Raw genomic sequence first — 13,643 nt, 5'->3', positions numbered from 1 at the left:
CAAAGCAGACAATATCGTGCTACGGTGGTGGATCGGGCCCGGGAAGTCGTCCCACCCGGGCCGGGATGTGACAATTTGGTATCAGAGCCTATCCCTGGCCGGAAATGTGCCGACGAGGACGTCGGACCCCTAAAGGGGGTGGATTGTGACATCCCACATCGCCTAGGGAAGTGATCCTTAAATGTATATTCTCATCCCTACCTAGCACGAGGCCTTTTGGGAGCTCACTGGCTTCGGGTTCCGTAGGAACTCCGAAGTTAAGCGAGAGGGGGGCTAGAGCAATCTCATGATGGGTGACCCACTGGGAAGTTGCTCGTGAGTTCCCAAAAACAAAACCGTGAGGGAATGGTAAGCCCAAAGAGGACAATATCGTGCTACGGTGGTGGATCGGGCCCGAGAAGTCGTCCCACCAGGGCCGGGATATGACAACATCTCCACGAATTAACTTGCACTTAGATTCCAACCAACAGCAATTTGTTTTGTTATAAGTTTATAACCAGGAAAATGTTCCGACTGAGGGTAAAAGAAACTCGTGAGCTTAGGTTATCTCCAATAAAGAGGGCTAAATGTCCAAAAGCAAACAAAATTGGCCAAATTTGATCAAACATCCATCTCCATTAGATGGCTAGGCAATAATTTTATTGAGCCCGCCAGATTTTTTTTTTTTTCCCTGGCTAAGTGGAGCCCCTCTTCCAGCCCGTTTTCTGGGGCCTAACTTTTCTATTGCATAAATTGATTCAAATTCAAAGGTTAGAAGACAACTGATAGTTGAGAGGCATCGTTTGTATCACTAGGTGATCTAAGAAACACTTGGTTACATTATAAACTAGGAGCTAGACAATTGTTTAGCATATAGGGGCGTTTATATCAATAAATTTAAAGAATAAATTGATAAATTATTAAGAAGGTTATGTTTAGATCTTTTAGTTGAAGATGATGTATGAATGGTAATATTAGGAAGACTAAAATTTTAAATTAGATGTGCAAACCAACACTTCATTCATTTTAAAAATAATTTCTTATATGGCTATAATTTTAAACGAGACTATATTTGACCCTTTCGGTTGGAGTTGATCTTAGTCTTGCTTCACAGAATTCTGACGAGAAGAACCCTAGGTATCATTCCGACAAGGAGAAAAAAAATTGTAAGGCCTAGATCAAAGAGCCTTTGGACCAAAGCCTCATTACTTGTGGGTCCCAACCCTCACAAGCAGCCCGTCTTGCTTAGTTGGTAGAGCGCAAGGCTCTTAAGTCTTAACCTTATGGTTGTGGGTCCCACGATGGGCGTTTCCTTTTTTTGTTTCCTTCCCAGTTAATCATTTTTCTGATTGCTTATTCACATCAATCGGGATTAATGTGCTTTTTTTTACAGGCTTAAATATCATATTTACACTTTTTTTTTGGACCTAAGTTCAAATAGTCATCTTTAAAATTGACATGTTTAGCTACTGCTTGTTAATCTCTCAGCATTACCCTTAGATGATCGATATTGAACACAAACCTCGGACATTACATTTTGTGGTTATACCACTTGGTCCCAAGTGACCAATCATATAAACCAACCTCCATCTCCAAAACATCGCAAAAACTCTCATTTTGTTAGTCGTCTTGCTAACTCTTTATCGTCAATCCCGACTTGCCTAATACAGAAGATGAATTTGTTTGGGATACTTCACCTACTGGTTTTTTGGTAAAGTTTTTTCTATTGGATTTGCTTCAGCTTTGGCTCTGTGTCAAGAAATCAAATTGGCACTAGGACTAAAACTCTCAAGATTGGAAGTTGACGGTGATTCAAATACCATGGAATATCAGTTGAAGGTGTTTCAAATTTAGGACATGTTTATGATCATTCTTGTGTTTCGTTTCTGTGAAGCCAACATGAATGCCGCGAGGGGTGGATTGTCATAGTAGATACGGTATTCCTCTTTTACGTCATTGTGCGTGCAAACTATATCCCTTCCAGCAGTCTGGATGAATTTAGTGTAGATTACTGTCTAGGGGTAGATTGTCATAGTAGATAGGGTATTCCTCTTTTACGTCACTGTGCGTGCAAACTCTCTCCCTTCCCGCAGTTTGGATGAATTTAGTGTAGATTACTGTCTATAAGTCACATGCTTAGGCTTAGTACATAACAGGAACTCGATAAGAATTTGACATAAACACTAATTTAATTAGGTAGCCGAAAGGTTGGAAATGAGACTGATCCTTCAATATTCAAATAACCAACCATTTCAGTTCATATACATAATACCTTTTTGGCTTCGATTTTGAGCTGGTCCTCTGAGTGTGGTAAGCATAAAGGTTTCGGACGTTGTTTGCAACTGAGAAGTTTTCTGCAAATCTCGTGCAGCATTGAGATGAGGCAAGTTCAATTTCTTCCGTTGAGTTCGGCTGGTTTGGAAAGGAGTGAAAGAAAAATTGCGATGGTGTGGCAAGGCAGCTGGTAGCTGATATGATCTAGCACTGGAGATTCCACAATTATGTGTCTGAAAATGTGTAAGTTGGCTGCTGTATACTGAGAGATGGCCTTCTCTTCTTTCAATATTTCTAGTGCACATAGAAAAAATATTTAAACAAAGATGGAATTCGTAAATTTTTCGTTTAACCACGTCTGACATCGTTTGATCGGATTAGACTGTTCCTTTCGTGGTGGAATTCCGATGCATTATTTGATCAGATGTGTGTATATTGTATCTGGTGTTAGAGGAAGTGCAGAATTTCAAAAAAATTAATCGAGTTCTCCACCTGCAGCTATCACTCATATCCATTAAAATTATTTATAAATAATGTCCTTAAAAGAATTATTACCAAAAGAAATAAAGGAGAAGTTAAAACAAGCCATAAATATGTCTAAGAATTTCATATCAGTCCAGCAACTTTGCTTCTCCAACAAATTTCATAATCTTAAAATAGCAACATAAATGTTGCTTTATCACTTGACAGATAAAATTAATAACAGATACCATACGTCACCAGGCGATGCATGAATGGCTCCTTGAACTGGACTCAGCACAGGAACAACTCCCTCCAATGCAGCATTCAAGGGAATGAAGCACAGAAAGTTGTCAAAACTGCAAAGATGCAAATCAGTTCCATCACGGACTTTCTATAAATGCCAACAAAGCGGGATCGACTTTATTTTTAGACAATAAATTAACTATCAACTCCGTAGTTAAAGCATCTGCAGAAAAACCCCTCTCCACCATTTCTTGGATAATCATCACTGCCCTTGATGTCTCGTTGTTATTGAAAAACCCTCGGATAATTGTGTTGTACGTGCAATCATCTGGAGAACAGCCGCTCTCTTCCATTTCCCTTAGCAAGTTTTCTGCTTCACATGTTAGCCCCCCATTACAAAATCCAGTAATCATTATATTATATGACCAGACATCAGGTTGAATTCCTTTTGATGACAAACTACGAAAGAGATCCCATGCATATTCAACTTTTTCAGCTCTGCACAAACCTTGAATAAGAATATTGTAAGTTACAATATTAAAATCCAACTTCTTTCCCTCCATCTCTTCCAACAATTCAACTGCCTTGGGAAATTGTTGGTTTTTACAAAGGCCATACAGTAAAGAATTATACGTTTGAATGTTTGGAAGTTGGCCACAAGCTTGCATTTGAGAGAACAAGTTTTGTGCATCTTGTGTTCTCCCCATCTTGCAAAACCCATCAATAAGAGTGCTATAAGTAACCGTATCTGGAACAACTCCCTTATGAGACATTTCTAGAAAAATCATCCGAGCATCATCTATCCTTTTATGCTTAGAATAGCCATTTATCAATATGCTGTAAGTACGAGCATTAACCATGCAGCCTTTGCTAAGCATTATTTCAAAAACCTTTTTAGCCTCGTCCATTTCTCCTCGCAAACAGTAACCATCTATAAGCGAATTGTATGTAATTGTATTGCGTGCTATATCCCCTTGCGTCACCATTTCGACCACGCTCCTTGCTTCCTGGACCATCCCCTCTTTGCAGAATGTGTCAACCAAGACATTGAAGGTGTGCACATTTGGAAAGATATGTTTACTCACCATTTCATTCAACAATCTTGTAGCTTCTTTCCAATCCTGTAATTTGCAAACTCCATGAATCAAAGAGGTATAGGTCATGACATCTGGGGCAATACCCTTACTCGTCATTTCTGAGAGGAGCTTCAATGCATCAACAACTTGAGTATCCTTGCAAAGACTGTCGATGATCGTGCTATAGACAACTAAGTTAGGCTTGCAACCTCTTTCTTCCATCTTCTTAAGAATCTGGATTGCTGCAGTGTTGTTACCTTTTGCGCAAAGGCCCTTTACTAGGGTACCGAAAGTAACCACATCCGGCTTGCAATTACCACTCTCCAACATATTATTGAAAAGTTCTACAGCCTCGGCCTCTCTATCCTCAAGAAGAAAGCCGTTGATTAGAGTGTTGAAGGTTGTGACATCCGGTTCAAAACCAAATCTGAAGAATTTTCCCAAGATAGACAAGCTAAACCCCATTTGGTGCATATGGCAAAAGCAATTAATGATAATGTTCAAGGTATAAACATTCGGACGAATTCCTGACACAACCATTTGGTTATTCAAGGAGATGACTGTCGAGTAATGCTTCAACTTGGCAAGTTGACCTAACACTCGAGTGAAAAGGACAACGGAAGGCAGAGGACGCCTGTGAAGCATTTCATCGAACACATTGAGAGCATCCTCAGCATTAGTGATTTTCACAAGCTGGTGGTGTTGGGTGTTTCTAGATTCGGTCGATTTAAAAGGTCGAGAGTGAAACAAAGCCAAGTAATTGTTGAAGAAAACAACAACAGAAGAAGCTTGAAGAAGACATGGAGGCATACCTCTGGTGCGGGTGCTGCCATAACCAACCTTCCAAAAAGAAGCAGCAGCAGCTGTTGTTGCCCGCATCATCTTTAGTGAGTCAGCGAGGCCGTGCGTAAATCCACTTTTCGGAAAACTTTTGCTGAGGAAGATATACTGAGGAATGAATCTGCTTCAACCTGTTAGCAGGATTAACTTGGCTCGCTCCAAAATCCCAACATATTGGAATCAATTACAAATGAAAAGGAGAGAGCCAAATTTAGAACCCTTGAACATATATTGACAAAACTCGCATATAATTTCAAGGGACATAGGGATTTCAAATATTATTATTTATCATCCCATTTTATTTTATTTGTATAAGATTGATATTCTAAATTGAATTTAAAAAAAAAATCATACTGGAACTTAGACCTGGCAATTTATTACACGACCCGTTAACACGACACGTAAATGACACGAAAATAACGGGTTTCGGGTCAACACGATAACTAATCGGGTCATTATCGGGTCACACGATAATAACCCGTTAATAACAGGTCCTTAACAGGTTTACACGAAAGTGACACGCGGGTAACCTGTTTCGACACGATAAGAAAAATTAGGAACCGACTTGTACCCGCCCCGTACCCGCATTACCCGCCCCGACCTGCGGTTCCTATACCCGTTTGCCCATCCCTACCCTTGATTAGATTTGTCTAATGCCAAAGTGACCCATAGTGCACGTGGATCCTCCAGTTTGCAGGGCATCATCAGATGAAGATCATAGCATTGGCTTTCTCAACTTTGCCAACTGGGTTGTCTGTCTCATCTTCAATGGCGGGACGCAAGTTCTTTGCACCACTTAATGCTGCTGCCATAACCAACCTTCAAAGAAGAAGTAATCGCAGCCCACATCATCTTCAGCAGCTCCAAGTCAGCAAGTTGAGACTCTCTCCCAAATCAAAGAGTTATTATTTAGAATAAAACTCTCTTCCTCGCAATTATTTTTTTGCTATGAACTCCTTCTTATGCCTATTGTTGAACCTCCATGGTACATTCACCACTGCTCTATTCTATTATCTCTACTAAAAATCAACTAGCATATGCCTACAATACAGAATTTTGTAAATGTGAACATTTTTTATTTTTAATTTAGAAATGGGAATGAGAGAGAGAGAGAGAGAGAGAGAGAGAGCGAACGTGGGAGTGAAAGTGGAAGTGTGAAGAGTGATATTCCGCTTCACAAATAAGTGAGAGGGTTTAGGTTCGATTCTCGCCAAAGACGAATTTGAACCATATTATTGCTAGCCCACTCTCTCCACCCCTTTAGTGTAAATTGTTGGAGAACAATTTAGAAACAACAAAATAACATAATTACAAAACCGAAATACTTATACTTTATTATTCAAAAAAAAAAAAAACAATACTTGCAATACAGAATGCAATTACACACAATAATTACAAAAAATTAAAATGATACTAACTTGAATAAATTGAATGTAGGGGCTAGCGCAAAAGCTATGTCCTTCGAGCAGTATTTTCGTCCCACTCTTGTACTTGTGGTTCTACAACGTCTGCTCGACCAGGATACAACTACCTAATTCTACAACCCACATTGGATTATAGAACTCTAACGAATTGCTTTGTGTTTACTCTCTGAAAATTTTGTGCGGAAGACAAGGAGGAAGAAAAGATGATATTTGATGGAACTGAGGACTCCAGTTATGTAGGCTCTTTCATACCTCTTCAAACACCTTTTGGATGTATCTGAAGCTATAAAACTCTTTCCAAAGAGTTGTGTCTATTAATCAAAATGTTTTTAATTAATTTAATTAAAAACTTAATTCGAAATTAAAACTAATTGATCAGATTAATTTTAATTTCTTGGCCCTTGTCTTGATTAATTAGTATTAATTTATATTAATATTATAGTATAATCATCAAGCCTAATCCACACAATTAGTGGCTCAAACCTCAATCCTCATTCCAAATGGTTCAACACCTAATCACTAATAAAAAGGGCTTGACCTATATAAAAGCCTTTGACAAATTGTTGTTTCCCGATGTAGGACAATGGGGAGCTCAAAACTCCATCATAAATAATATCATTTGTTCCAAAAAAAAAAAAAAGAACAAAAAGAAGAGGTTTTTGCTTTTTGTTTTATATTTTTCAATATTAGATATATGTTAAAATTATCTGTAGGTAGAGTTTCAATGAAAAATCACACATTAGCAATTATTGAAATAATTTTTGGAGACTCGAATGGTGATGTGCAAGCATGATAACTTTTTATGTTTTTCTACATCTCCACGAATTTAAAAACTTGCACTTAGATTCCAACCAACAGCAATTTGTTTTGTTATAAGTTTATAACCAGGAAAATGTTCCAACTGAGGATAAAAAAAACTCGTGAGTTTAGGTTATCTCCAATAAAGAGGGCTAAAGGTCCAAAAGCAAACAAAATTGGCCAAATTTGATCAAACATCCATCTCCAATAGATGGCTAGGCAATAATTTTATTGAGCCCGCCAGATTTTTTTTTTTCCCTGGCTAAGTGGAGCCCCCCTTCCAGCCCATTTTCTGGGGCCTAACTTTTCTATTGCATAAATTGATTCAAATTCAAAAGTTAGAAGACAACTGATAGTTGAGAGGCATCGTTTGTATCACTAGGTGATCTAAGAAACACTTGGTTACATTATAAACTAGGAGCTAGACAATTGTTTAGCATATAGGGGCGTTTATATCAATAAATTTAAAGAATAAATTGATAAATTATTGAGAAGGTTATGTTTAGATCTTTTAGTTGAAGATGTTGTATGAAGGGTAATGTTAAAGAGATTAAAATTTTAAATTAGATGTGCAAACCAATACGAAACAAGCACGTTAATCAACATTTAATTCATTTTAAAAATAATTTCTTATATGGCTATAATTTTAAACGAGACTATATTTGACCCTTTCGGTTGGAGTTGGTCTTAGTCTTCACAGAAATCTGACGAGAAGAACCCTAGGTATCATTCCGACAAGGAGAAAAAAAATTGTAAGGCCTAGATTGAAGAGCCTTTGGACCAAAGCCTCATTACTTGTGGGTCCCAACCCTCACAAGCAGCCCCGTCTTGCTTAGTTGGTAGAGCGCAAGGGTCTTAACCTTATGGTTGTGGGTCCCACGATGGGCGTTTCATTTTTTTGTTTCCTTCCCAGTTAATCATTTTTCTGATTGCTTACTCACATCAATCGGGATTAATGTGCTTTTTTTTACAGGCTTAAATATCGTATTTACACTTTTTTTTTTTGGACCTAAGTTCAAATATTCATCTTTAAAATTGACATGTTTAGCTACTGCTTGTTAATCTCTCAGCATTACCCTTAGATGATCTATATTGAACACAAATCTCGGACATTACATTTTGTGGTTATACCACTTGGTCCCAAGTGACAAATCATATAAACCAACTCCCATCTCCAAAACATCGCAAAAACTCTCATTTTGTTAGTCGTCTTGCTAACTCTTTATCGTCAATCCCGACTTGCCTAATACAGAAGATGAATTTGTTTGGGATACTTCACCTACTGGTTTTTTGGTAAAGTTTTTTCTATTGGATTTGCTTCAGCTTTGGCTCTGTGTCAAGAAATCAAATTGGCACTAGGACTAAAACTCTCAAGATTGGAAGTTGACGGTGATTCAAATACCATGGAATATCAGTTGAAGGTGTTTCAAATTTAGGACATGTTTATGATCATTCTTGTGTTTCGTTTCTGTGAAGCCAACATGAATGCCGCGAGGGGTGGATTGTCATAGTAGATAGGGTATTCCTCTTTTACGTCACTGTGCGTGCAAACTATATCCCTTCCAGCAGTCTGGATGAATGTAGTGTAGATTACTGTCTAGGGGTAGATTGTCATAGTAGATAGGGTATTCCTCTTTTATGTCACTGTGCGTGCAAACTCTCTCCCTTCCCGCAATTTGGATGAATTTAGTGTAGATTACTGTCTATAAGTCACGTGCTTATACTTAGTACATAACAGGAACTCGATAAGAATTTGACATAAACACTAATTTAATTAGGTAGCCGAAAGGTTGGAAATGAGACTGATCCTTCAAAATTCAAATAACCAACCATTTCAGTTCATATACATAATACCTTTTTGGCTTCGATTTTGAGCTGGTCCTCTGAGTGTGGTAAGCATAAAGGTTTCGGACGTTGTTTGCAACTGAGAAGTTTTCTGCAAATCTCGTGCAGCATTGAGATGAGGCAAGTTCAATTTCTTCCGTTGAGTTCGGCTGGTTTGGAAAGGAGTGAAAGAAAAATTGCGATGGTGTGGCAAGGCAGCTGGTAGCTGATATGATCTAGCACTGGAGATTCCACAATTATGTGTCTGAAAATGTGTAAGTTGGCTGCTGTATACTGAGAGATGGCCTTCTCTTCTTTCAATATTTCTAGTGCACATAGAAAAAATATTTAAACAAAGATGGAATTCGTAAATTTTTCGTTTAACCACGTCTGACATCGTTTGATCGGATTAGACTGTTCCTTTCGTGGTGGAATTCCGATGCATTATTTGATCAGATGTGTGTATATTGTATCTGGTGTTAGAGGAAGTGCAGAATTTCAAAAAAATTAATCGAGTTCTCCACCTGCAGCTATCACTCATATCCATTAAAATTATTTATAAATAATGTCCTTAAAAGAATTATTACCAAAAGAAATAAAGGAGAAGTTAAAACAAGCCATAAATATGTCTAAGAATTTCATATCAGTCCAGCAACTTTGCTTCTCCAACAAATTTCATAATCTTAAAATAGCAACATAAATGTTGCTTTATCACTTGACAGATAAAATTAATAACAGATACCATACGTCACCAGGCGATGCATGAATGGCTCCTTGAACTGGACTCAGCACAGGAACAACTCCCTCCAATGCAGCATTCAAGGGAATGAAGCACAGAAAGTTGTCAAAACTGCAAAGATGCAAATCAGTTCCATCACGGACTTTCGATAAATGCCAACAAAGCGGGATCGACTTTATTTTTAGACAATAAATTAACTATCAACTCCGTAGTTAAAGCATCTGCAGAAAAACCGCTATCCACCATTTCTTGGATAATCATCACTGCCCTTGATGTCTCATTGTTATTGAAAAACCCTCGGATAATTGTGTTGTACGTGCAATCATCTGGAGAACAGCCGCTCTCTTCCATTTCCCTTAGCAAGTTTTCTGCTTCACATGTTAGCCCCCCATTACAAAATCCAGTAATCATTATATTATATGACCAGACATCAGGTTGAATTCCTTTTGATGACAAACTACGAAAGAGATCCCATGCATATTCAACTTTTTCAGCTCTGCACAAACCTTCAATAAGAATATTGTAAGTTACAATATTAAAATCCAACTTCTTTCCCTCCATCTCTTCCAACAATTCAACTGCCTTGGGAAATTGTTGGTTTTTACAAAGGCCATCCAGTAAAGAATTATACGTTTGAATGTTTGGAAGTTGGCCACAAGCTTGCATTTGAGAGAACAAGTTTTGTGCATCTTGTGTTCTCCCCATCTTGCAAAACCCATCAATAAGAGTGTTATAAGTAACCGTATCTGGAACAACTCCCTTATGAGACATTTCTAGAAAAATCATCCGAGCATCATCTATCCTTTTATGCTTAGAATAGCCATTTATCAATATGTTGTAAGTACAAGCAATAACCATGCAGCCTTTGCTAAGCATTATTTCAAAAACCTTTTTAGCCTCGTCCATTTCTCCTCGCAAACAGTAACCATCTATAAGCGAATTGTATGTAATTGTATTGGGTGCTATATCCCTTTGCGTCATCATTTCGACCACGCTCCTTGCTTCCTGGACCATCCCCTCTTTACAGAATGTATCAACCAAGACATTGAAGGTGCGCACATCTGGAAAGATATGTTTACTCACCATTTCATTCAACAATCTTGTAGCTTCTTTCCAGTTTCCTAATTTGCAAACTCCATGAACCAAAGAGGTATAGGTAATGACATTTGGGGCAATACCCTTACTCATCATTTCTGAGAAGAGCTTCAATGCATCAACAACTTGAGTATCCTTGCAAAGACTGTCGATGATCGTGCTATAGACAACTAAGTTAGGCTTGCAACCTCTTTCTTCCATCTTCTTAAGAATCTGGATTGCTGCAGTGTTGTTACCTTTTGCGCAAAGGCCCTTTACTAGGGTACCGAAAGTAACCACATCCGGCTTGCAATTACCACTCTCCAACATTTTATTGAAAAGTGATGCAGCCTCGGCCTCTCTATTCTTAAGAAGAAAGCCGTTGATTAGAGTGGTGTAGGTCCTGACATCTGGCTCAAAACCTAATTTGAAGAAGTTACCCAAGACTGACAAACTAAACTCCACTTGGTTGAGATGACAAAAGCAATTAATGACAATGGCTAGAGTATAAACATTTGGACGAATTCCGGACACAACCATTTGGTTATTCATGGAGATGACTGCCGAATAATATTTCATCTTGGCAAGTTGAGTCAAGATTTGGTTGAAAGGGACAACGGGAGGCAGAGGACGCCTTTGAAGCATTTCGTCGAACACATTGAAAGCATCCTCAGCATTAGTGATTTTCACAAGCTGGTGGTGTTGGGTGTTTCTAGATTCGGTCGATTTAAAAGGTCGAGAGTGAAACAAAGCCAAGTAATTGTTGAAGAAAACAACAACAGAAGAAGCTTGAAGAAGACATGGAGGCATACCTCTGGTGCGGGTGCTGCCATAACCAACCTTCCAAAAAGAAGCAGCAGCAGCTGTTGTTGCCCGCATCATCTTTAGTGAGTCAGCGAGGCCGTGCGTAAATCCACTTTTCGGAAAACTTTTGCTGAGGAAGATATACTGAGGAATGAATCTGCTTCAACCTGTTAGCAGGATTAACTTGGCTCGCTCCAAAATCCCAACATATTGGAATCAATTACAAATGAAAAGGAGAGAGCCAAATTTAGAACCCTTGAACATATATTGACAAAACTCGCATATAATTTCAAGGGACATAGGGATTTCAAATATTATTATTTATCATCCCATTTTATTTTATTTGTATAAGATTGATATTCTAAATTGAATTTAAAAAAAAATCATACTGGAACTTAGACCTGGCAATTTATTACACGACCCGTTAACACGACACGTAAATGACACGAAAATAACGGGTTTCGGGTCAACACGATAACTAATCGGGTCATTATCGGGTCACACGATAATAACCCGTTAATAACAGGTCCTTAACAGGTTTACACGAAAGTGACACGCGGGTAACCTGTTTCGACACGATAAGAAAAATTAGGAACCGACTTGTACCCGCCCCGTACCCGCATTACCCGCCCCGACCTGCGGTTCCTATACCCGTTTGCCCATCCCTACCCTTGATTAGATTTGTCTAATGCCAAAGTGACCCATAGTGCACGTGGATCCTCCAGTTTGCAGGGCATCATCAGATGAAGATCATAGCATTAGCTTTCTCAACTTTGCCAACTGGGTTGTCTGTCTCATCTTCAATGGCGGGATGCAAGGTCTTTGCACCACTTAATGCTGCTGCCATAACCAACCTTCAAAGAAGAAGAAGTAATCGCAGCCCACATCATCTTCAGCAGCTCCAAGTCAGCAAGTTGAGACTCTCTCCCAAATCAAAGAGTTATTATTTAGAATAAAACTCTCTTCCTCGCAATTATTTTTTTGCTATGAACTCTTTCTTATGCCTATTGTTGAACCTCCATGGTACATTCACCACTGCTCTATTCTATTATCTCTACTAAAAATCAACTAGCATATGCCTACAATACAGAATTTTGTAAATGTGAACATTTTTTATTTTTAATTTAGAAATGGGAATGAGAGAGAGAGAGAGAGAGAGAGAGAGAGAGAGAGAGAGAGAGAGAGAGCGAATGTGGGAGTGAAAGTGGAAGTGTGAAGAGTGATATTCCGCTTCACAAATAAGTGAGAGGGTTTAGGTTCGATTCTCGCCAAAGACGAATTTGAACCATATTAGTGCTAGCCCACTCTCTCCACCCCTTTAGTGTAAATTGTTGGAGAACAATTTAGAAACAACAAAATAACATAATTACAAAACCGAAATACTTATACTTTATTATTCAAAAAAAAAAAAACAATACTTGCAATACAGAATGCAATTACACAATAATTACAAAAAATTAAAATGATACTAACTTGAATAAATTGAATGTAGGGGCTAGCGCAAAAGCTATGTCCTTCGAGCAGTATTTTCGTCCCACTCTTGTACTTGTGGTTCTACAACGTCTGCTCGACCAGGATACAACTACCTAATTCTACAACCCACATTGGATTATAGAACTCTAACGAATTGCTTTGTGTTTACTCTCTGAAAATTTTGTGCGGAAGACAAGGAGGAAGAAAAGATGATATTTGATGGAACTGAGGACTCCAGTTATGTAGGCTCTTTCATACCTCTTCAAACACCTTTTGGATGTATCTGAAGCTATAAAACTCTTTCCAAAGAGTTGTGTCTATTAATCAAAATGTTTTTAATTAATTTAATTAAAAACTTAATTCGAAATTAAAACTAATTGATCAGATTAATTTTAATTTCTTGGCCCTTGTCTTGATTAATTAGTATTAATTTATATTAATATTATAGTATAATCATCAAGCCTAATCCTCACAATTAGTGGCTCAAACCTCAATCCTCATTCCAAATGGTTCAACACCTAATCACTAATAAAAAGGGCTTGACCTATATAAAAGCCTTTGACAAATTGTTGTTTCCCGATGTAGGACAATGGGGAGCTCAAAACTCTATCATAAATAATATCATTTGTTCCA

General features: G+C 38.1%; 2 protein-coding genes across 2 annotated transcripts; both read right to left on the bottom strand.

Moving 5' to 3' along the window:
- Positions 1-2,763: 2,763 nt before the first annotated feature.
- LOC125479422 (putative pentatricopeptide repeat-containing protein At1g12700, mitochondrial) lies at positions 2,764-5,126 on the bottom strand. The gene has a single exon (XM_048588669.1). It carries the CDS (start codon positions 4,914-4,916, stop codon positions 3,096-3,098), a length of 1,821 nt encoding a protein of 606 aa, XP_048444626.1. The 5' UTR covers positions 4,917-5,126; the 3' UTR covers positions 2,764-3,095.
- Positions 5,127-9,462: 4,336 nt separating this feature from the next.
- LOC125479432 (putative pentatricopeptide repeat-containing protein At1g12700, mitochondrial) lies at positions 9,463-11,825 on the bottom strand. The gene has a single exon (XM_048588704.1). It carries the CDS (start codon positions 11,613-11,615, stop codon positions 9,795-9,797), a length of 1,821 nt encoding a protein of 606 aa, XP_048444661.1. The 5' UTR covers positions 11,616-11,825; the 3' UTR covers positions 9,463-9,794.
- Between the last annotated feature and the right edge of the window lie 1,818 nt (positions 11,826-13,643).

The sequence above is a fragment of a genome, unplaced genomic scaffold, assembly GCF_019419815.1.
Source record: "Pyrus x bretschneideri cultivar Hongxiangsu unplaced genomic scaffold, Pyrus_bretschneideri_v1 Contig29, whole genome shotgun sequence".
In the NCBI taxonomy this organism is placed as follows: Eukaryota; Viridiplantae; Streptophyta; class Magnoliopsida; order Rosales; family Rosaceae; genus Pyrus; species Pyrus x bretschneideri.
Note: the sequence above shows the minus strand (reverse complement) of the source record. Positions and strands in the feature narration are given on the sequence as shown.

Excerpts from the sequence above, each read along its gene's own strand:
- LOC125479422 (XM_048588669.1), bottom strand. The coding sequence starts at position 4,916 with ATGATGCGGGCAACAACAGCTGCTGCTGCTTCTTTTTGGAAGGTTGGT.
- LOC125479432 (XM_048588704.1), bottom strand. The coding sequence starts at position 11,615 with ATGATGCGGGCAACAACAGCTGCTGCTGCTTCTTTTTGGAAGGTTGGT.